At 40.8% G+C, this 22580-nt stretch overlaps 1 protein-coding gene across 1 annotated transcript; it reads right to left on the bottom strand.

Moving 5' to 3' along the window:
* Window positions 1-1402: 1402 nt before the first annotated feature.
* LOC120726356 (transmembrane protein 196) lies at window positions 1403-8288 on the bottom strand. The gene is made up of 5 exons (XM_040019865.1): window positions 7665-8288; window positions 5439-5495; window positions 3596-3731; window positions 2517-2635; window positions 1403-2435 (listed from the first exon to the last, which is right to left on the bottom strand). Exons 1-5 carry the CDS (start codon window positions 7827-7829, stop codon window positions 2364-2366), a joined length of 549 nt encoding a protein of 182 aa, XP_039875799.1. The 5' UTR covers window positions 7830-8288; the 3' UTR covers window positions 1403-2363.
* Between the last annotated feature and the right edge of the window lie 14292 nt (window positions 8289-22580).

Raw genomic sequence — 22580 nt, 5'->3', positions numbered from 1 at the left:
AAATCTAAAATTCAACCCAACAAATATATTATTGTCATTATATCCATGGATATCAACATGGATATTGTGATTTTCTTTGTATTTAATTCAATCTCTATAAATCCCCCTGTTATGTATTTTTCAATATAACTTCCCTTGTTATTTACTGATTGTATCATTATTTAATAGCTTAGTTATAAAAGAACCATACTGGATAAAGAAATTAAAAATGTTAAATATGTTGGGGACAAATGTGGTAGAGGAAATAGTGCATAAGTACATAGTTTGTAAATAACTCAATAAATAAAATGGCACATAAAATGAAAGAAGAACAAGTATAAGGCATGTGTTTACAAGAGAAAATAGATAACTGGTGGATGGGATTACACAGGGATTACATGAAGATGTAGGGACCTATGTAGGAAGATGTTCTTTGACACCCAGCATTTAGACTAACATCAAAACTACTTGAACTTCAGTGCTCCAACATCCACAAGATGCAACTACTATTGCAATAAGTGACTGATGAGGTATAACACAAAAAATAAGGACCATCATGGAAGGACAGGCACTGCATGGTATGTACCACCGACAGATAGAGGAAGTGGCTGAAATCCAGAAATCATACAAGTGGTAGACAAAGCTGGACTGAAAGACAGCAACAGCACAGAGGCACCAACAATGGCAGCACAGGAACAAGCTCTAAGTACAAGATCCATAGAGGGGGTCTACCACACCAGGTAAGACCACAGGTGCAGGCTGTATAAAGATGCCCCTGAGACAATCCAACACATAACAGCAGGATGCAAGATGCTAACAGGCATGGCACACGTGGAACGCCATAACCAAGTGGCCAACATAGGATACAGAAACATCCGTGCTGAGTATCACCTTGAAGTCCCAAGATCAAAATGGGACACACCCCCTGGGTTGTCGAGAATGACCAAGCTAAGATCCTGTGGGACTTCCAGATACAGACAGACAAACTGGTGACAGCTAACCAACCAGTAGTGGTGGACAAACAGAGGAAGACGGCTGTATACCGAGTGATAGCAATTAGGAAGAAGGATCACGAGAAGCTTGAGAAGTACCACTGGCTGAGAGAGGAACTCTAGAAGATGTGAAGGGTGAAGGTAACAGTGGTCCCAGTGGTAATCGGATTACTCTGTGCAGTGACTCCCTGAACAGGGCGAGTAGCTCCAGCAGCTCCCAGGAACAACACCCGAGATCTGTGTACAGAAGAGCACAGTCCTAGAAACAGCAAAGATACTGCGCAAGACCCTCAAGCTCAAGAGGACCTGAGCTTGAAGACAGCCCGCAAGGTGTGAGATGGTTGCTCTGTGTGTGTTTTTGTTTTTTTTTGTTTTTAAAAAACACCTGGATCTCGTTAATATGACTAAGTCATTTAAATACGGTTCTTCATAGTGTGCGATTTTTCAGTGTGTTATTTTAACCTTTGGGTCTTACTATCACCTACAATGATGTAGTGTATTGATTAAAATGCTGTAATCTGGCTTACAAACTGAAAAGTCACTCCCATAACATTTTTACTCGAACCTCACATACTTCACAAACACAAACACACTTCCACAAACAATGTGTGTTCATGTACTATAAACACACAAATTGGCAACTGTATAATTAAAAAAAGGCTAATCTGCATAAACTGTGATCATAAAACCAGATTCATCTCAACACGTATTTAACAGAGCAACAGTAAAACAACATGCAAGACTGTGCAATTCTTTTATTAGTCGTACTTTAATTGAATGAACTTTATAAGAAGCATTATAAAAATATGTTTGATTTACAAGCATGGATACATACAGTACATTGTGCATCACTGTAACTTTTCTCTCAAAGCATTCCATTATCAGATGATACATACAGTTTACCAAAGGCTATCTCAAGATCTGGATTCCATAAACCAATAACATGACAGAGAGAGAGAGAATAAGGACGATGAGACTGAAATAGCTCTTCTAAACAAGTGAATCAGTTGCATGCTTGGTTTGTGCTCATTGCTTTGATCTGACTGGATGAAATGTATCCTTCACGCTCACAAATTGGAGGATTTCACGCAGATGTCTGTCGCTTCATTTGTCATCCAAACCGCAGCTCACCATCCCGGCTTTGGTGAGATTTAAACCGAAGGTATTTGAACCCATGTTTGCATAATATTCAGAAGCACAAACGGCTCCTTCATGCTCTCCGTTTCATCAGTCAGCAGGTAAACGGGTTCCAAGGCGACAAATTTGGTTCAGTTCCTGCAGTCAGGATACAGTTAAATGCAGTCTACTACAAGCTGCATTAGCTGCGTGACAGCATGAGTTTTAGTAACTGCTTCTGTTTAAGTCTGCAAGTCACCTCCTGCTGAAACTTCCTCAAGGAGACGCCGCGGTGTGTCCATTATAGGAGATCTGAGGAATACCATTACTGGAGTTGTCCAGGACCTCCTGTTAGAGACACACAAACACAAACCTGCTTAGGAAAAAAGCTTCCGACAGCAGCTAAAGATGAGTCATGCAGTTTACTACCTTCTCTGTCATCTCATGGGAATGATGTAGCGAGTGTTCCCTCTCCAAGAACATCCTTTGCTGCTCTGAGCTTGCCAGACGACAAGTCAGCCACGTGGATAAGGTACAGGTCGAGATCCCTGGATAAGACCGGAAAAGGAAATTTTACACAGAAGTGAACAGAAAAACACTCAGTCCCCAGAGGATAAAACATAGTGTACTGGATGATCGTCTGATTTCTATTTTTTAGTGCTAGTATGGAAAGAGTTTCACTTATGAAGTCCTATGTCTCAGCCAAAGTCTGTATTTGGACTGCATAAAAGATGGACGTAGCCTTCGGGTACAAGTAAAGCCAACGCTGCAATGCCTCGTTTGATTTCAGTTATTTAGTTATCAAGCCATCCATTTTCTTCCACTTATCCAATTCAGAGTTGTGAGTGTGTGTGTGTGTGTGTAATAATATCTATGAGAAAATTAAACTACCTCACTCTTGATTTATGTCCTCGGTAAATTCTCTCCTAATGGGCTTATGGACTCAGTTGCTGGTTGAATACTTTTGAAATTATGGCCCCATTCAGAGACTTCTAGGGCATTTAATCCCTGACAATTTCTTTAAGCCAAAATGACTTTGATGTATCACTAACTAGCAAATATTATGTCCCTAATGTGGTTTGCATGCTAAAACTGTTACATACCTACTAAAGGATCCATATTAACACTGGCATCAACATTTAGCTCCAAGCACAACCTCATGGAGCGACTAGTACGCCGGCAGACCTTCAGAAAAGAAATGAAGAGGCACTTCTTCTCTGAATAAAACTGACATAGCTTTTTTGGGGAGGGTGGAGGAGCACTGGAGAGTTGTCGAGATAGAGCTGAGATAAATGTGATTAGCAGTAATAAGAAATGCTTGGTATACTGTTAGTATTGACAGGTGACTAATAAAGAGATGCTTTATCTTTACCCCCACATTTAGTCCCTTTCAAATACTTGAACAGAGACTAATAACATTACGATGAAAAATAGACAAAGACATGAGTTGTTTTCAATTGCGTCACATCAGATTGTGTTACGTCTTGCGTCCTTGTTATTATTTTTACCTAGACAAGCCAGAGTCATTGCAGCCAGGTGAATTGTTTGCATCTTGTCCGGCCGTTTGTTCAGTGCCCGAACAAACTGGACGTTTAAGATCCCGGCAATGAGACCACAGATGCAGCACGCTGAAAAGAGGATCATCTGAAAGACAAGGGGGGTAAGCTGCAAAATTGAGACCTTATCAGCCAATCTGTAAACCAAGTGACAAAATGCGATGAGACCGGAGATATACAAATTACTACTGAGCTTCCATCTCCATCATTCTGCTGTTTTGGAACGAGGCTGCGGCGATGAGTAATGCCTATCAGTCAAAATAAATCTCATTCGCCATTAGAAAATAGGATCACTCTCAAAGCCGACTGCCTGTTCCAGGAGCGATGTGCGGCTTGTAAATATGCTTGCGTCACTCACTTGCTGTATTTGTGTGTGCGTGTCTGTGTTAAAGTGTGTGTCTGATTTGTGTGTTTAATGAATCGCATTTTACGGATTACTTCTCCGGAAATTGTGATCGGAACCGGGAAAACTAAATCCCAGTTTCAGAATACGATTTTTTCATCTTTTTATTTATTTGTTTCTGGGTAGAATCTGATGAGAAAACAGTTAGACTTCCATCACCTTCTTATCAAGATAATAAAATCCAGATGATTCATATACTTCCCACTAATTGTGAATGTGTTTGTATTCCATCTGGAGTGCAAGCCCTCTTTCACCGCTCCCTGTGCAGATGCCGTTAGTGCCTTTAACCACATGGAAAACGGCATCTCGTATTTCAGTCGTTACCCAGGGAAGTGTGGAAAGTGGCTGGCAGGGGTCCGGAGCCAAACCAACCTAATGCAATCATCACCCCACAGGCAGACATGGGGAGGGCGCTGGAGGAAGGTGGAGAGAAAAATGGAGAGAGTCGCAGCGTCGACATAACCGCTGGGACAGAGTGAATGGAAGAGGCAGATGGATAGATATAGTGATGAAAAAAAGGAAAAGCATGAGTAGGAGGAGATAGACAGGGAGACAAAAGTTGGACAGGGTGAGATGGGGGGAAAGAAAGGTTGAGGGATGTCTCTGTTACAGCAGATTGCGCTGACATTGATCCATCATTAGTCTCCTCCCTGCAGGAGACAGGGAGTCAGAGAGAAACACCAGGACTGGGAGACACTGAGAGACTGTAAAAAAGACAGAAAGAGCGACATAAAGGGAAGAGAGGTGACTGCTTGTCTCCTCTTATTTCCTCAGATGTCTCTCTCAGAGCACACTGACTGCACCTGCTGCAACACACACACACACACACACACACACACACACACACACACACACACACACACACACACACACACACACACCTTTAGGAGTTCTTTCGTTGTCGAATATGCAGACTTTGTGTATGCTTTGCGTTCAGTATTCCTGATACAGATGACTTTGCATCTGACATCCACAACAGAAGACATCTGCATCATAATTCCAGCAAATACTGAATGAAAAAGGCTCCCAGGCACGTGACAGTTAGCTTGACTGAGCTCAGCATAAAAGGTAGAAACAAGAAAACAAACTGGCTCAGTTCAAAGCTAAAAAAAACAAAATCTACCTTCTACCTCTAGCAAAGGCTACAGGCCTTCTCGAACTATTTCCTGGTGTCTCTGCCTAATTCCTAGAAACTGGTACCATCCTGGAAATAGCTCAGTACAAACTGCTGAAATGTGACTCACTAACTAATGACCTGGAATGTGCATCATATCATTTCACTGCATTCACATAGGGCTCCTGTTGTTTGTACACTACAGACTAACAGACATTAAAAAAAAAGGAAATTACTTGGAGAAATAAACCGAGCTCATTCAGTATGTATGTACTTACAATAAGGCCAGTCCTCTTTCGAGCACACAGCACTCCGCACATCCCGCAGACCAGAAACTGGAAACAAAGAAAGACAGCAAGTAAATTAACACCTCTGTGAGTTCAAGTTAGTTTGTCATGAGAAATTTTTAGATGTTTCTTTTTTTATGGCACCCGTCCCTGATGCAACAATGGGAAATGCTGAAAATAACAGTCATTGAAATCAGTTATTCACGTGTGGTTTTCTCCCTCTAAAAATAACATTTCCAGAAGGATGTTGGTGGAAAAAGGAGGCACGCCCTCTTATTTTTTATTTCAGGGTAATTTACACTGTCTGTTTATTATTATTTAATATATAAAAGTTTCTAGACAGCTTCTCCGTGTTAGCCTCGCCTCTCGCCCTATGGCAGCTGGGATAAACACCAGCCCCACCCCAACCTTAGATAATTGGATAAGGAGAAGAAAATGGATGGATAAATATTTCTAAGAGCCAGGTGCACTTATTAGAGTCCCTCAAGAGCTTTCAGCTCTTTATAAAGTCTCCTACCTATGGATCAAGTTGTTGAGCTGACACACACACACACACACACACACACACACACACACACACACACACACACACACACACACACAACAAATCTTCATGTGTACTTTATAGGATAATATTTGCCAGTTTAAAATTGTGGTTTAGTTTCTTGTTTCACTGTAAAAACATTCTTACAATCTTATAACTATACTGCCCTATTCACCTAATCAGGTAATTAGACAGTAGATAGATTAGAATATATGATTTTATCATTTTAGGGCTCTGCCTGCTGTCAAAACTGGAGATCTTTTAAATAGACAATTCTCCTGTTTTACAAAAACTCTCACGATTCAGGTTTGCTGTTCATTGCAAAGAAAACGAACCAAAACCCAAACTGCTCCACTGTTCTGAAACTTAATCCAAAGTTGCAGAAATGATAAATTATTAATCACAATGTTTCAACACAATAAGGCACCAAAGGTTGGAGAGTCAGTGTCCTCTAAAGTCACCGGTCAGTGGGTTACAATAATTTCCAGGTCCCGAAAGAAGACTGAAACTCTTGGACAGTTGGGTGGCTGACTCAGCAGACAGAGCTCAACAGCTGTGTGGTTGAACTCACAGACGACCCGTTGCATAACATCTTTGCAGGAACTTCATCTACACTGCTGGAATCACGCGCACTTTAAGTGCACTCACGCCCAGATATGGAACCTATATACTGTGATATATCAGTAAATGCTTTTTTCCCCTCCGTCTGATGCACACCCACATATTTACACTTAAGCAGTCTTTCAAAGCAGCCGTCTCACACCGATGATAATGTTATAGATGACTCTTTATGACTCATAGTGCTTCAGCTCCTGGCATTTATAGTAATTCTCAGCTATAACTGCTGACAGATAGACTATATATATCCCCCGCTGGAGCGACTGTCACAGTAAAGTAGATGATTCAAGGTATGTGGCTGCTTAAGATGCCAGGAACAAAACTTTTTAAATGTTCTGTGGCAAAATCGAGACAATGAGGCTCAGAGCAGCACAGAAACAGGAGCAGACACATTCAATAGACTGAGAGGACGTAGATGGGTCTAAAAGCTCCGACCCTTCCAAGCAATGAGCAGTAAATCAAGCATCAATTAATAAAGCCAATCTTTAGCTCCAGTGCGCCAGGCCAAATGGCTGTGTGTCTGCCAGGCTTTTATAGGCAAATACCATATGAAGCTGTGTCAGCAAAACCACACCAGGTATTGAAAGTTTGAAAACAACCACAAATATGAACAGAAATTCCACTTTTTCAAACAAAGAATTTCTGTAAGCAGAATGGATTTATTTGATAGGAGCTTAAATAAGACAAAAATATTTGGAGTCAATTAGTTTTTTGAGAAGTTTTAGAGGGAAAAATACAAAAATCTTTCAGATTTTTCTTTGATTTTCTACACATTTTAAATATCAGTGTTAACCTAGGTGCTATAATTTATGGTGTATAAATATATTAAAGTTCTAGTCTAGTCCTTTAGCCCTTATATGACCAGAATATGTTTCCCTTATTTTGATATTCTAATGCTTACAGACATGCAGCACATAGCAGGCTCTATAAAGAGCAAGGTAATTCCCTTGAGTTTTAACGGTCTCATCTTTCAGCACGATCCCTGGAGATACTTATCCTCTGGGGAAGTGAGACAAAGACAAAAAGTAGCGACAAGAGTTGCTCCAAGGACGTACACAGAGTCCACTCCAGACCGGAGAAGCGTCTCCCTGCTGCGGTTTATGATCGCCCCGGACCCAGCTGATGCCCACCGCTCCCAGGACGATGCTCGCCACACCCAGGCCCACCTCCACCAAGGACAGCAGGAGCAGGCTCCACAGAATCTTGCGGCTGGAGCACATCCTGCCCCGGGCATCTCTCCAGCTCCAGCAGGAGGGAGGCGCTGAGGCGGGAGTCCGCTTCTCGATGCTCCGAGGGCGGCGCTGCTCTACTGCTTCATATCCGACTGGAAGAGGCGAAAAAAGTGTATCCAAGCGCAAAGAGAAGAGGAGCGAACTTACAGAAGCGGCTAACAAACTATTTAAACAAGGAGGTGGGGGAAGCGTTGGCTCTCTGGTTGGAGATTATTGTGGTAAAGGAGCGTTCGGCTGAAGTTCCTCTGTGCACAACGCACGGCGCTGTCCAGGGTACTTAAACGCCATGGCGCGCGCGCAAGCATGCACCCATATACACACACAAACAGTGCACGCGTGCACATCCAGGGCCGTTACTAGGAGTTCGTGAGTCTCAGCCTCCGCCCACAGCGATGAAGCGTAATATATGGTGACGTTCGTTAAACGGAACCACAGACAGGAAACACCTGTCACTTAAATATAAATATAAAAGCTACACTGATGTGTACGTTTTATAAATGGATAAAACAGAACAGCGATTATTTTATCAAAAACTGAAAAAACTTGTTTAGTTCTTGGTTTTTTGTTTGTTTTTGTTGTTTTCTTCAAACATTCTGGAACTCAGTGTTTGTTCTCTTTATATATTAGTTCCAGCTTTGGGTAGTAGATTTATTTATTCTTTAGTGATATTTACAGTCTTTGATTAAGAAGGTGACAGCTCGTGACTCTGCTTTTCCAGCATGTGCATGTCTACAACCAGAAATGATTAACCATGTTTTCACACTTCTGCGCTCTTCTATTCCTGGATTTAATTCGCTTTTCTGAGAGTTTCACCTGAAGGAAGTTGCATTTAATATGGTTAACTCAATAACAGTGAATGTTAGTTTAGATCGTGAGCATCTGCTGTGATCTCTGCTCTCTATCAACTCATAAATATTTAAGCAACATGGGACATTTTGAGTGACGTAATCTGAAGCTGATGTGGAAAACAAGACTCTAGAGGCAGCTGACTCGCTGTTATTTGTGAAAATGTGACAAAAAAATTGTAAATAATATGAACTTATCATGAAATTGAGCTTGTGTTAGTTCTGCAAACTAAAAATTACAGCTTCTGGGTCAAGAAAGAACCAATCCAGTGGTGTATTAGTTGTTTCGTGTGTGCTATATTGAATTAAATAGATTGTTTAAGCTGAAGGACAGCAAAGCTTTGCAATCATGATGCTAATAATGGACGTTGGGTAGAAATTCATGTCAGAGCTGTTCTCTAAATAAAAACTTAACCACTGTAATTTATTGATTTATTTTAACCACAGTTCACACTGTTATGAAACAAGGGTTACAGATGTGAACTCCATCAGTCATTCAGTGCAGAATTCACACCAATTAAAATAACTCATATAAGCCTCATTTGCCTTATTCAAACCGAGGAGGGACTCAGGGGCAACGCTGGGGAAAATTCTCATAATACCTTTCGGTAAAAGACAACTGGTGACGATTTCAAAGTGCTGTGGAAGATTTTATAACTAAACTACTTCTCTGTGTCAAACTGTCCTAACTGAACAACAAGCTCCGCATTGCCTTATTGTGTCTATGTCATATTTCAGCTACACCACATGCTGATGTACGAGTTAATGTTTATCACACGGTGTTCTAACAGCATCCTGTGACCGTGGCAGATTGATGACTTGTGTCTATAAATATTGTAGGTTTACAATCGCTCTTTGGTCAAAGATACTGCTGTCGTTCTGTTTATTGTTGTTTGACGCCTTTGCAAAGGTAAATAAAACTTCAGAGACAACCTGATACTTTCTTTGTGAGCCACCATAGAACTGCACAGATTTGAGTGAAAATCAAAGTAGAGGTTTCAAGACACCATGTTTTGAGGTTTTTCTTTTACATTTGGCCAGTGCCCCGCCTACTCATTAGTCACGCTGATGCTTTATCAGAGATAAAATTCTGAGATAAAGGGTTAATATTCAGGGTGGATGCATTCAGAACATCAGTGACGTCTGCGATTTAAAAGTGCCAGACACAGGCAGAAAACAGAAAAACACCTTTGGACTTGTTGGTTATTGATCTGCTCCCAGCCTTTTCAACATTGCCTAAATATTCAGTAATCCCACATACCGCCTTTCCCACTACATAAAATCAAAACATTTGAACTCACCTCCAGGAGATGGTAGAGCTAGCCAAGCAGCACAAAGATAATTAACTGATTCTGGCTTTTTAAATGTGTTTTCTGCACGTAAAGGTTTCTAACTGATCGATGATGGATTGACAGAGGCTAAGCAGCTGCTGTGGGATACAGCATCATCGAGCTGTGTTACTGTACGCTGTGCTGTTTCAGGGGAGTGTTTACTCAGAGCTCAACATGAGTTCACTTCCAGTATCAGCTGCTGCAGATGAACTGCATGGTGAACACACACAGTCCTTGAGTTTACTTTAGCCTGTAGTGTGCATGTAATCAAGTTCTGATTATTACAAGGCTAAAAAGTTTTTTTTGCTGCCTTTCTTCTCCGTTGCTGCACATCCAGTTTGGCCAATTTTTTATCTTCTTATTTTAGAATACCACAGATCCGAGGAAACAGGGGCCAAAACTCAGCTTTTGTCTTCGATGATTATTTTCTGCTTGAGAAGAAAATTGGACATTTGGTTTGCTAATATATCATAATGTGCCTGCTTATCACGATTATTCGGCTCTCAGTAGACTTTGTTGGGGAACTGTTTTCTCAACAACACTGTCATGGCTTCACAAGAACTGTGGACCTGAACACAGACACCATGACAGTGTGACACTAGCTTTGCAGACTTTATTCACAGAGCAGCATAAATGAGGTGAGTGTCCTCACAAGCCAGAGGGGACTCTAGGGACAGGTGAGTGAGTTCAAAGTGAATGCTTCGAGCAGACACAGAAAACAAAGAACAAGTGAAGTAAGTCTGGGAAATATTTAAATAGAGATTCTATAGAAGAGCCTTTGCTCTGTATTACTAGAGATACAGAGCAAAATATATACTGAGATCATTGCTGGTGTTTTTCCTCCTTGGCATTGTGTGAACACACACCTGAATGCCAAACCTTCTACTTTTACAGAGTTGCTCACACTTGCTGATGACCAGTTAATTAAGTGCATTCGATTAGTAGCAGCTCACTGATACCTACCCTGTTGATTCCTATAGAGGCAGCTAGCATGTACTTAGCGTTTCACACACTGCTTCTGCTTTTTGGTTTAGTATTTGTTGAGTACTAACATGTCATGTGTCATGTGTTGACAAAGGTTTTTTGTCTTGGTTTGTGTGTGTAGATGCTTTTGTTGCAGATGAAGAGCCATGTGTAAATGTTAGATGCTCTGACATGGGACAGGCAGAAATGTACTTTGTTGATGACAACATGTTACACTAAGACTCTAGTGACAGCTGGGTTAAGACAGATTATCAAAAGGACTAATTTAGCAGAATCTTTCAGTGAGGTGCTTTGTTTTGAAAAGGTCACAGAGACAGATATGGACTAAGCACTGAGTGTTCCTTACAAATTTGTCAAGCTGTTGATTGAATTCTTGATGAAGCTGAGTTGATAGATGCAGAAGTTGTAGATGTGCTGAACCAGGGGGAGACCAGCTGAAATGTGTTGAACAGCCAGCTATAAAGCTGGAAATCCATATATGCTATGATTGCTGGAATTATTGGAAATTATTTTTTGTAACTATGTTACTGTGTTATGAAAGGCTATAGGAGACGATACACCAGGGATGTGAAACAAATTTTACATCGTGGGCCACATAAAGACACATAACATATAGATATATTAATATTAGAAAAGAAGTGCAATATCAGCAGCACAGAAATGCTGCTGTAATAAATGGAAAAACATCTTTCAGCATTAATCTTTGGGTTTAAATTGTAAGAAATAAATGTGTAAAATTACAGAAAAAAATCATCCCGATACCTCATTGCACTCACACAGATGGTGCTGTAATTACAAAGCCGAATAGCAAATGTGCTTTTTGGTGGCCCACTGTAGAAAAAACAGAAGAAAAAAGTCTGTAGTGAAACAAGGGAAATTTTCTGTTATTTAATGTAATCTATTACTGTAGTATGACTAGCGATGGGGAGAGTCTTTATCAGAAGGAAAAGATCCAAAACTTACTAAAATACATTTAAAAGTCCACAAATGTATGGCTTCCTTCACATTTTCCAAAGAAATCTAGTGGGCCAGATTGGAGTTTTTGCTGGGCTAATTCTGGTCCACGTGCCTTATGTTTAAAACCCTGGCCACACACTATATATAGTTCATAAAGTCCCTCACGTGAGATTGTTCTGTTTTTTTTTTGTCCATCGTTAATAATGAATTTTTACAAATGGATTTTTGGTTCCTGTTTTGTTTTTGTTTCCCTTTCTCACATCTTTGTTTCTGTGAATTTCTCTTCCCCGGTGTTGCCTACGTGCTTCTCAGAAATATTCACTTCCTGTTTTATTGTGATGATAACTTTCTGTGTTTGGGTCTTTGCTGTCTTTGCATTTCCCTCTTTACTTCCACCTGTGTCCATTCAGCTCAGTGTGAGTATAGTCTTGTCTCTCCCTCTGTCAGCTGTCTGTCTGAGTGAGTCTCATAATGTAGACATGCTAAACCACAAACTTTCACTTTTTCAGAATAAAATAAAAACGATTAAATAAACATTAGTGGAATACTTTCTGCCATGTCTGTGAAACCTTTGGTTATGTAAGAATGTTTCACAGTAGTGAATTGCTGTTGTCTTGGTCCAGCAGGCTGCTATTAGTTTGGGATAAGATGCTGCTTTTGTCCTGCTGCCTGTGAACCAATAAACTTCTGATCAATGGCAGACTTGATGACACTCTAGATTTCTCTCTTATTGCTTTGGTTTTCAAACCAACAGACACTACCCAATTAATTATTTTGTCTCCACCATCTCAGCAGAATTTAATATCTCATTGTATCGTCCTTTCTTTCTTTCCCTTTCTTTGTTCTTTTCCCGTGTTCTCAGCCAAAAGTCAAAACACTTGTGGATTTATTTGTGTTCCCGTGTGCATTTTAAGAGTGCATGTAAATTTCTGTGTGGTGATCTACAGCAGTGGTTCTCAAACTTTGGGGCGGGAGCCACTGCAGGGGAAGAAACATGGAAAAAAGCAAGGTTGAGTTAATATGAAGAAAGGTGATTTATGTAACTTTAAACGTGGCATGGTTGTGAGCCACACAGGCCGGTCTGAATATTTCAGAAACTGTTGATCTGCTGTGATTTTCCAACAAGGTCATGTCTAAGGTTCACACAGAATAATCTAAAACAGAGAAAATAGCCAGAGTGCTTCAAGCCAGTAGGAAAGCAACAGCAAGTCAAATAACAACTCGTTACAAACAACAAATACAATAACTGCCTTCTACGAGTTTGAAGATGTTTAAGGTGTTCTTTTCAGTTCTGAAAAAACATTTAGCCTCGTAGTACTGAATTACTACACTGAACGAAGCTGAAACTCCAGTAAAACAATCATAAAATCCTGCTTTTCCACAAACTCTTCCATTTTAGTGAACCAATGCAGCAGCAGAGTGCAGATATAGAAGACATATGTACTCCTATCCAGCTAAGTGGATAAAGATGCGAGATCTCCTGAAGAGCCTGGAAGTACGGCGTCCCCAGAGGCCCATTATACTGCTTCTCTGGGTGACTAAGAATCACTAGGAGATATATGGCTGCCGGCACATAATTAGTGTAGCAGTGGGCAAATGTCTATCTGTCATTGCTCCCAGGATACGAGATAAGTGAAGGAAATCGAAGATACCACAGGCCACTTGGAGACTGCCTTTGTACCCCAGATGCTTCACCGTAGCTGTGACAGCAAATTTACTGTTTTATTGCCTCCTGCAGATTTCAAGAGCTGTTGAGATATACTGATAGCAACGAGGAATAATGAATCACTGTAAGACCACCTTTTTTTGGTACTGGGCTGTCACATCTGGCAGTAGGTTACACTGATTTGTTTGCTCTACAGTTGAGAGACACTGATTAAAGAGCAACTGTACTTAAAGTCTGCAGCTATGCTCAACCTGGCAGAGAAACCTGGTTTTAAAGGTCTTTCCCCTCAGGGACGTCTTTCTGTGCTGTTTATTCAAGCTACTTAAACATCCGCTTCTCTCAATTTGGAAAAAAAGTGTTAATATGAGAGAAATGAGACGACCAGGCATCATTAACTCAAATGTCAAATACACAAAGACTCACCTTCACAGTTTCAGGCATAAATATTTTTAAAGAGCATTGTATTATATATGCAGTACAAGAAAAAAAAAACACACTGCCAAGCATTACCAAGTAATCCGACTGCATCGATTGTATCACTCCAAACACACAAAGGGTGTCAAAGTCATTTGTAATTCGATCTCAAGCAGGACCAGTTAACCGACTCCATAAAAACAATAAAAAAAGATGCGCTACACTCAACCTGCTGTCATTACAAAGAAACGTTAGCTCTGTAAATCAAAGAAACGCGTCAGTACAGCTCCTTGACATCAGCGTAATGTATTATGTATATTCATTACTTTTCTTAAAGGTAATGCAGTATGTTACTTAATTACTCACTGTAGAAAGTAATGTGTGACACTAAATTACTCTCTTGTTACACTATAAAATGAAACGTATTGTCTGATAATTACGAGTTAACAACAAAAACCTGAGGCTACAGTCCCACACAACAATACAAATTTCTGTCCTACACTGTGTGCACAATTATTAGGCAAGTGGGTATTTTGGCCATATCATAATTTTTACGCATATTTTTCCACTTCAAGCTGTATAAACTTTAGTGCTTATTGGATTTAAGTATATCAGGTGATCTGTATTTGCGTAACGAGTGAGGGTGTGGCTTAAGGAGATCAACACTCTATATAAAGGTGTGCATTATAATTAGGCAGCTTCTCTCCCTCAAGCAAAATGGGCAAAAAAAGAGATTTAATGGACTCTGAAAAGTCAAAAATTGTAAAAAGTCTTTCACAAAGATGCAGCACTCTTAAAATTACGAAGATATTGGGGCTTGACCACAGAACCATCAAGTGTTTTGTTGCAAATAGCCAACAGGGTTGCAAGAAACGTATTGAGAAAAAAGACGCAAGTTAACTGCCAAAGATTTGAGAAGAATCAAATGTGAAGCTACCAGGAACCCATTATCCTCCAGTGCTGCCATATTCCTGAACTGCAACCTACCCGGAGTGTCCAGAAGTACAAGGTGTTCAGTGCTTAGAGACATGGCCAAGGTAAGGAAGGCTGAAACCCAACCACCACTGAGCAAAGCACACTAGTTGAAACGACAAGACTGGGCCAAGAAATATCTGAAGACAGATTTTTCAAAGGTTTGATGGACTGATGAGATGAGAGTGACTCTTGATGGACCAGATGGATGGGCCAGTGGCTGGATCAGTAATGGACACAGAGCCCCACTTCGACTCAGACAGCAGCAAGGTGGAAGTGGGGTACTGGTATGGGCTGGGATTATTAAAGATGAGCTGGTTGGACCTTTTCGGGTTGAAGATGGCCTGAAAATCAACTCCAAAAGCTACTGCCAGTTTTTAGAAGACACTTTCTTCAAGCAGTGGTACAGGATAAAGTCTGCATCTTTTAAGAAGACCATGATTTTTATGCAGGACAATGCTCCCTCGCATGCATCGAAGTACTCCACTGCATGGCTAGCCAGGAACGGCCTTAAGGATGAAAAGATAATGACATGGCCCCCTTCCTCCCCTGACCTAAACCCTATTGAGAACCTGTGGGCCTTGCTTAAATGGGAGATTTACAGTGTAGGGAAACAGTACACCTCTCTGAACAGTGTGTGGGAGGCTGTGGTTGCTGCTGCACAAAAAGTTGATCGTCATCAGATCAAGAAACTGACAGACTCCATGAATAGAAGGCTTGTGACCAGGCTATACTGGTCACTGATTTTTATTTATTTTTTATTTTGACATGTCAGAAATGTTTATATGTACATTTTGAGTTGTTTTATTATTCCCAGTTTAATATTTGCAAATAAACTAGTGAGATGGGAAAATGTTTGTTTTTTCAATTAGTTGCGTAGTAATTCTGCACATAAATATATATATTCTCTTAAAGACAAAACCTCACTTTTACATTCTTAAACATTTAGGTTTAGGCTCATTAACATTTTGGATTGACCGAGAGCACTGTCCTTGATCCATAATGAAATTAATCCTCAAAAATACAACTTGCCTAATAATTGTGCACACGGTGTAATGAGGACACACGTACTGTCGTTCTTTTAGTTTTTACGTTTGAACACAAAGCCGACAACATGAAGCAAAGATGAAAACCAGCCAAAAGCAACTTCGCAGCACGTAGATTCTACTTTAGAGACATGAACAGGTAGAAACTGCAGGCTGACTGCTCATCACTGCTTTGGTTACCTGTTGAGGTTCAGCGTCTGGCTGCTGGGCTGGGGTCAGCATTCACTCAGCTTTAACATCACCTTAGGTTCTTTGCTAGCTTAGTGTTAGCATGCTGTTTGTGCAAATGCTTGCAGAGAGCAGTATTCCTGTTAGCAATGTAATGTATTTTCTGCTTCCTCATTGCGCTCTCGTCCTTTTGCGCAATAAAAGTAAAAGTAATGCCCATCTCCTCCCTTCTTCTTTCCATCCACCTAACGCACAGATAACTGAGGAATCTTTGTAACGCTAGTAATGAAATAATTTTAACTGTGATACGATCCCTGTTTAGTACAGCAATGCATTACGTTACAGTAATCCATTACTTTGTAGCAAGTTAAACCCAAAACTGCAGTTGACGTCATTCCTTTTCTTCAAGTTTCACTCTTTTTAAAACCATGCTGTGGGCCGGATTGGACCCGTTGGTGAGCTCCATAATGTGCAGAAACGTCTCATTCTGTTCCACTCTAATTAATTCGAGCAGATATGGAGAGCTGGTCAGCTGTCACTATCCTATTCTGCAGTTGCTGCCAACCACCCACACGTTCAGACACACAACTCCATTCAAACTGGAGCTTTGCAATTCATTCATTCTTTCTCTTAAGGAGTAAGATATGAGAAGGTCAGTGTTTTACAAGAATCTACCTGAGAGATTGACGTCTGCCTCTGTGTGTGCGTGTGAATGTGTCTGGAGTGGGACTGTTAGGAAAAGGAGAAATGAAAGGAGAATAAAAAAGCCATCCAGAAACTGTGGTAAATGAATAAATGGACAAGTGAGGACATGGGTACAGGGGAATGAAGGAGAGAGGAACTGAGGATGTAAGCCAAGGGAGGAGGAAGAGATGAAGAGAGATTGTGCAATCAATCAATAGATTCTTACTGTGTGTGCTCTGACCAGAACAACCAATTCTAAAATCAATTCCCTCTCTGAGGCTCATAGCAAAGAGGTAACGCTCTCCCTTTCTCCCTTACTGCCTCTCGATTTTGCTCTTCTAATGACTTTTTCAATGTATGCTGTTGAATCTATATACATTAGCAGTGCTCAAATATCCACCCTCGCCTCCATCAGCTCCTGACAACGAGATAGCACCAGCCACTGGAGATCAAAGGTCACATCGATGGCTTGCTTAATGAATGCCTTTGCAGTGGGAAAGGTCAATAAAAAAGGGTCAGCTTGCTCACATGAAAAGGTGACACCACCCTGAGTGTAAAGTAACTTCTGTGTGTCTGTTAGCAAGCATGTGAAGTCACTAAGTCATTTTGCTCCTTCACCCTGAGGGGACGTAGGCTTCAAATCACCTGTCACATCAGGTCAAAAACCATGAAGCAAAGCACCCATTTCCTGTTTCATAACACAAGCAAAGTGCTTTTTCATTCTGCATATGCGTGCTGGCTTCGAGTGATGGGCATGCTGCGTGAAAATGTGCATTTCTTCCAACTTCAGGGCATGTTACTGTAGTCAGAGCCAGGAGACTGGTGGGGTATGCCCTTGAACACAGGACAGACACACTCACACACACATACACACAGAGAGACAGAGAGAGACACGGGAGTTGGCTACTGTCTTGGTGTCCCCCCCCCAAAAAAAGAAAGAGAGCAAGAAAACCTCTAATTGCCACTCACAGAGACTCCTACCACATATGAGATTTCTGTTTTTGTCTTTTCTTGTTTCCTGTTGACGTGAATGACGTTGTGCAAAGCTGGGTCAAAGCTGATTTTGCGTGGGCAAAAAAGGGAACGAAGCAACAACAGAGCTCACCAGGAAAAAAAGAAAAGACTTTAATAAGGATGAAAAATACAGCATGAAAAGCACAGACAATGGCTGCTCTTGTGTTATAACCGGGCTCTTCTCCATGGCTAGGTGATGTACTTACAACAACACAAGCAAGAGTAGCCCACAGAGTGCTCCATCTCTGACAGCAGACGCTGTCTACAGGCAGTCTTAAGTTGTCTGCGGACTGCTGAAGAGCTGCCACCTTTGAACCATAACTTCCCCATTAGGCTGACGTTTCAGCAGCACCTAGCATAGCATAGCATAGCATAGCATAGCACAAGTAATTAAAACATTTAGGGTCTTTGTCAAGCAGTTAAACAAATTCATGAAAGCACTTCTAGAGCTCGCTAATTCAACAGGCATTTTCACATTACTTCTCTCAGACGTAAGCTACAACCAGCACGACATCGGGTTAGCTAAAATAAATAATACAGGAGGTGTCATAACCTCCACCTGAGGTTAACGCCAAATGTGAATCAGACCCAAACTCCTCCAGGTTAAAAATATTTTTAAAAAGCTATGAAGCTAATGTTTTTATATTCTTGTGCAAACTAAACAGGTTCATATCTATATGATCTGTTTCTCCAATCATAAGAACTGTACAGATGCACAGCATGTACAGATGCTGTTGGATTTCTAAAGAGGATCAAAGTGAGGGGTGTGGACACTTTGACTAACAGGTGCTAACATGGCAGCTTACCTCAGGTAACTGATGTCACTGAACTGGAGTGCTCTATCTTATCTCAAAGGATTTTTTGTTTTTTTTAATGAGAAGTTCAGCTAATAGCATAGGAACTGCCAGACCTGCTGTTTGGCACAGCCCAGCCAAGAAGTGTGGGCTTATAATTAGCATTAATTAGCAGGTATCTGTGTCTGTGCCATGCATTCATACAGCTGATAACCAAGATGATGCATGCTGATAACCCAACATGCTAGTGTTTAGGATAACTTAGGATAACGTACTCAGACCTCTTCTCCAATTATTGTCACTTATGGACCCAAAAACACAACTTGATGGAAGCCAAAAACGTTCATGCTGAGCCTTAAAAATATGTGACCCAGAAAATAATGACTATAGCCACAGCCTTATAGAAAAAGTCACTCTTCAGATATTATGGGAATTAAATTATTTAGGAATTTTAAAGCTTGCAACAGAATTAAGTTTGATTTCAGTGGTCACCAGAGTATAAAAACTGCATGTCACTTAAAATCGCTGCTGACGTTGCCTCAAAATAACATATTAAAATGTGTTATAGTTACAACACTGATTATAAGGACAAAGTTATTGCTTTGTACAGTGTAATTCCTTAGCCTTGTCATTGGCCGGCTGTAGTTTTGGGTAGTATATGAGAGTGAATCATCCCATGTCAGACCATTCAAACTATTATAATTCAGACAGACTAAATAAAGCATGCCCACACACTAAGACACTAAGCACAGTTTCTCTAAGAGCAAAGGGGGTTTGGGTCATTTGCTGTCAGTGAGCTGTATGTGCGTATGATTTGGCACAGCCAATGGAAATCTTGGATAATGACACGTTCAGTCTCTGCGGTCTCTGCCTGCAATCGAAGATTTTCATCTAATCAACTCTTCATTTATCAAAAGCTGGAAATACCAGGTCTCAACAGACTGTTGCTTCAGGGGGAAGGAAAGGACGATGTGCCCTATAAACATGTCCACAACTCCCAGGCCGATGTGTGATATCCCATATCACGTGGATCAAATTCCATTTTTTTGCTGAAACGAGGGAAGGTGCAGATGGATAGACATAATGTCAGAAGTGATGTCACCAAGAAACATCATGTATTCAGGTTTGCAAAAAATACATTTTCACTCAGCCCCCCCCAACGCTCTGCAAATAATGTGGAAAGCTGTGCAAAAAACTTGGAAATGACTTCCACTGGCGCGGGAAAAAAAGATAAACAGAGATCTATGATAAGAAAAAATCTTCATCCAGCTGCAGAGAGATATTATTTACTGCAGCAGCAGTAACTTATCAGCTGTCAGCCGACTATAAACTTGTGTTTCTTTATTGCAGCTGTTTGAAATAGACCAAAAAATAGCAGACAATAAAATATAGAAGCCTCTTAAAACCATCAGTGCATGTAAAATAAATGATTCCTTCCTGCAGAAGATGACATGACATCCACTGTCATTACTCACAGACAGACAGTGTAATTAAAACAAACCACAAGCAGGGAGAGAAACTCCTCACCTGCTTATATATGAACGCCTGCTGCTGACTCTCTCTGCAGGTCTGCCTCAGTGCTTTTGTTCTTCAGGCACTTTTTCGCCTTTTAAGTGTTCCTTCGTTCTCTGTCCCGATGTGGCCTGGCTCACCTGTCAGTAAGGTTATTTGTTTTGCCACGGTTACATTATCACCCTTAAATTTTAAACTACGGTTCATGCATTATCCATCACTATAGAGTACACACACAAACAGCCGCACAGGGTACCATAAGGTTCTCCCTCCCACCTCTGGTGGTTGTTCATGGTCCTGAGATACAAATCTCTCTTATTTGTGTTGTTTTTTCCTTCTCTTATTGTAAAGAGGGGAAAGTTGACAGTACTTGAAACGTGGTAGGATTTATCATCACAAGAGTGTGTTTGTACCAGAGTGAAATGAAGCAAATATGTGTTGGTGTAACAAGCGATGAAGGGTGATTTATTGTGTGTCCTTGTGTATGGAGTGTATGGAGCCAGGCTGTGACTGTGTGTGAGCGTGTTTTAATTGTGGTTCATAAATATTTCACGTGATTTTTGTTTACAGAAAAATAAAACAGCGCAGATGAGAAACGGTGGAGTGCGTCTTTGGTCGTGGGGGTTTGAATTCCACTCAATTTCAAATGCTGACAACATTTCATTTTGTTAAAATGTTTACGCAGAAGAAGAAATACACGGCGCTTTCTGTTAGGCTTCCCAACATTTTCCTCTTTAAAAACACAAAAAAAACAACACCACATAAATCTGAAGACTGGAACAAACTCTCAAACAATGAGCATCGCTTTGTTTTCAAACTGTTAAAATATCCAAACTACATTCTGGATCTGTTTCCCGTATTGCGTAAGTTGTGTCTCTCAGCATTTGAGCAGCATCTGCTGTGTGGGCCGCAGCCCTGCCAAGTAAACAAGGCTCTTATTAACTATTAAACACTTCACAGCAGGGACCGCAAAGCAGCCACGCACACACATACAGCTTTGCACATTAACACAAAGTTGCACAAATGCAAGTACGTTTGAAGAGTAGGTAAATGTGCAGAGTCAGTAGCTTCTTTTTTTTCCTTCAGTCACAGTGAAATTAGATCGCTCCGTCTCTCTCCATCCTCTTTGAGGAGGTTGTACGCTCTAACGTCAGGCTGTCCACGTCCCCTCTCGCCCTCTATTGGGCGAGAGGCATGAATGACTTAGTAAGCAGAGTGCTTGCCAGTCTGATTCAGCTCTACCACTCACTCCTGGGAGATTGAAACACGCTCTCTCTCTTTCTCTCTAGCGAGTACGCCATGTGAGTAACCACCAGATACCATCCTGAAGTTAAATTAAGGACAGATGTGCCCCTGAAACTCCGGAGATTACTCTCACACTCACACGACACTCACCTCTTTATGCTTGTTTCTGAGCAGTAAGGTTAAACTAGGAATGCTAGAAGGAGACAAAAATGTAAGATCTTGGATATTTCTCTCAGCTGCATATCTCATATCGTTATTTATGATTGCAAGGTTTCACCACTAGGCGGCTCTGTCACACAGTTAAAGCCCAAAAATGACTGGTTACTTAAATACAGCAACATCACAGCAAGTTAGTGAAGATCATAATGTACTGTGGGACTGATGTTCCTTAAATCAGCCATTACACTGCTTGATTTAATCCTTGTTCTTCTAATAAGTAAGTAATAACAGTGTCCAGCTTCCTCAAATATGTTTCTTTGTTCAAGAGTCATAAACCTCATCACATTCAACCAGATTTAATTTGAAATTATGTAAATTACAATTAACGCAATTATATAAAACACATTTTTGTAAACAAGCCTACTTTGTGACCAAACCAGTGGTTTTATTTATATGCCAAGTTGAAAGGAAGTGGGATTATATTCCAAAGAAAGCAAGTAAAGGAAGGCTTACATTTGTTCTGTATAAGGCAGGAGTAGAGTTCACATCCACCCTGAGGGTGAAAAGTGCCGCTTTGATGCTTTCATTCTCCACCTCACTCCTGGCCACAGAGGCAGCAGTGCACTGAATGACGACAAAGCTTGTTCACCCAGGAAGGAAACTCCCTGTTTTCCCAAAGGACGTCAGCACAGGATTTACAGCTGTGTGTGAGTGTGTGTGTTTGTTTGTGTTTCTGAAACAGAAAGAGGAAAGGGGGGCGAGCTGTGTCAATAGCCAGTTCATTCAAGTGTACCGTAAACCATCGGAGAGCCTCATACTGATACTCGCAGCTTGTTTTAACTTGTAAAAACAATCCCATCCCACCTCATATGTTCTCAAAGCACTTTAGTCCTCTTTAATATCCGCTGCCAGTATGAAGGAGATCAGAGCACAGTGAAATGTAAACTA

The sequence above is a fragment of the Simochromis diagramma genome, unplaced genomic scaffold, assembly GCF_900408965.1.
Source record: "Simochromis diagramma unplaced genomic scaffold, fSimDia1.1 OVJJ01000753.1, whole genome shotgun sequence".
Lineage (NCBI taxonomy): Eukaryota > Metazoa > Chordata > Actinopteri > Cichliformes > Cichlidae > Simochromis > Simochromis diagramma.
The sequence above is the reverse complement of the archived record's forward strand: the minus strand, read 5'-3'. Positions and strand labels throughout refer to the sequence as shown.

Excerpts from the sequence above, each read along its gene's own strand:
- LOC120726356 (XM_040019865.1), bottom strand. The coding sequence starts at position 7,829 with ATGTGCTCCAGCCGCAAGATTCTGTGGAGCCTGCTCCTGCTGTCCTTG. Across the intron at positions 5,496-7,664 it reads CGGTCTGGAGTGGACTCTGT|TTTCTGGTCTGCGGGATGTG; the intron begins GTACGTCCTTGG and ends CTTTGTTTCCAG. Across the intron at positions 2,436-2,516 it reads CCCATGAGATGACAGAGAAG|GAGGTCCTGGACAACTCCAG; the intron begins GTAGTAAACTGC and ends TGTCTCTAACAG.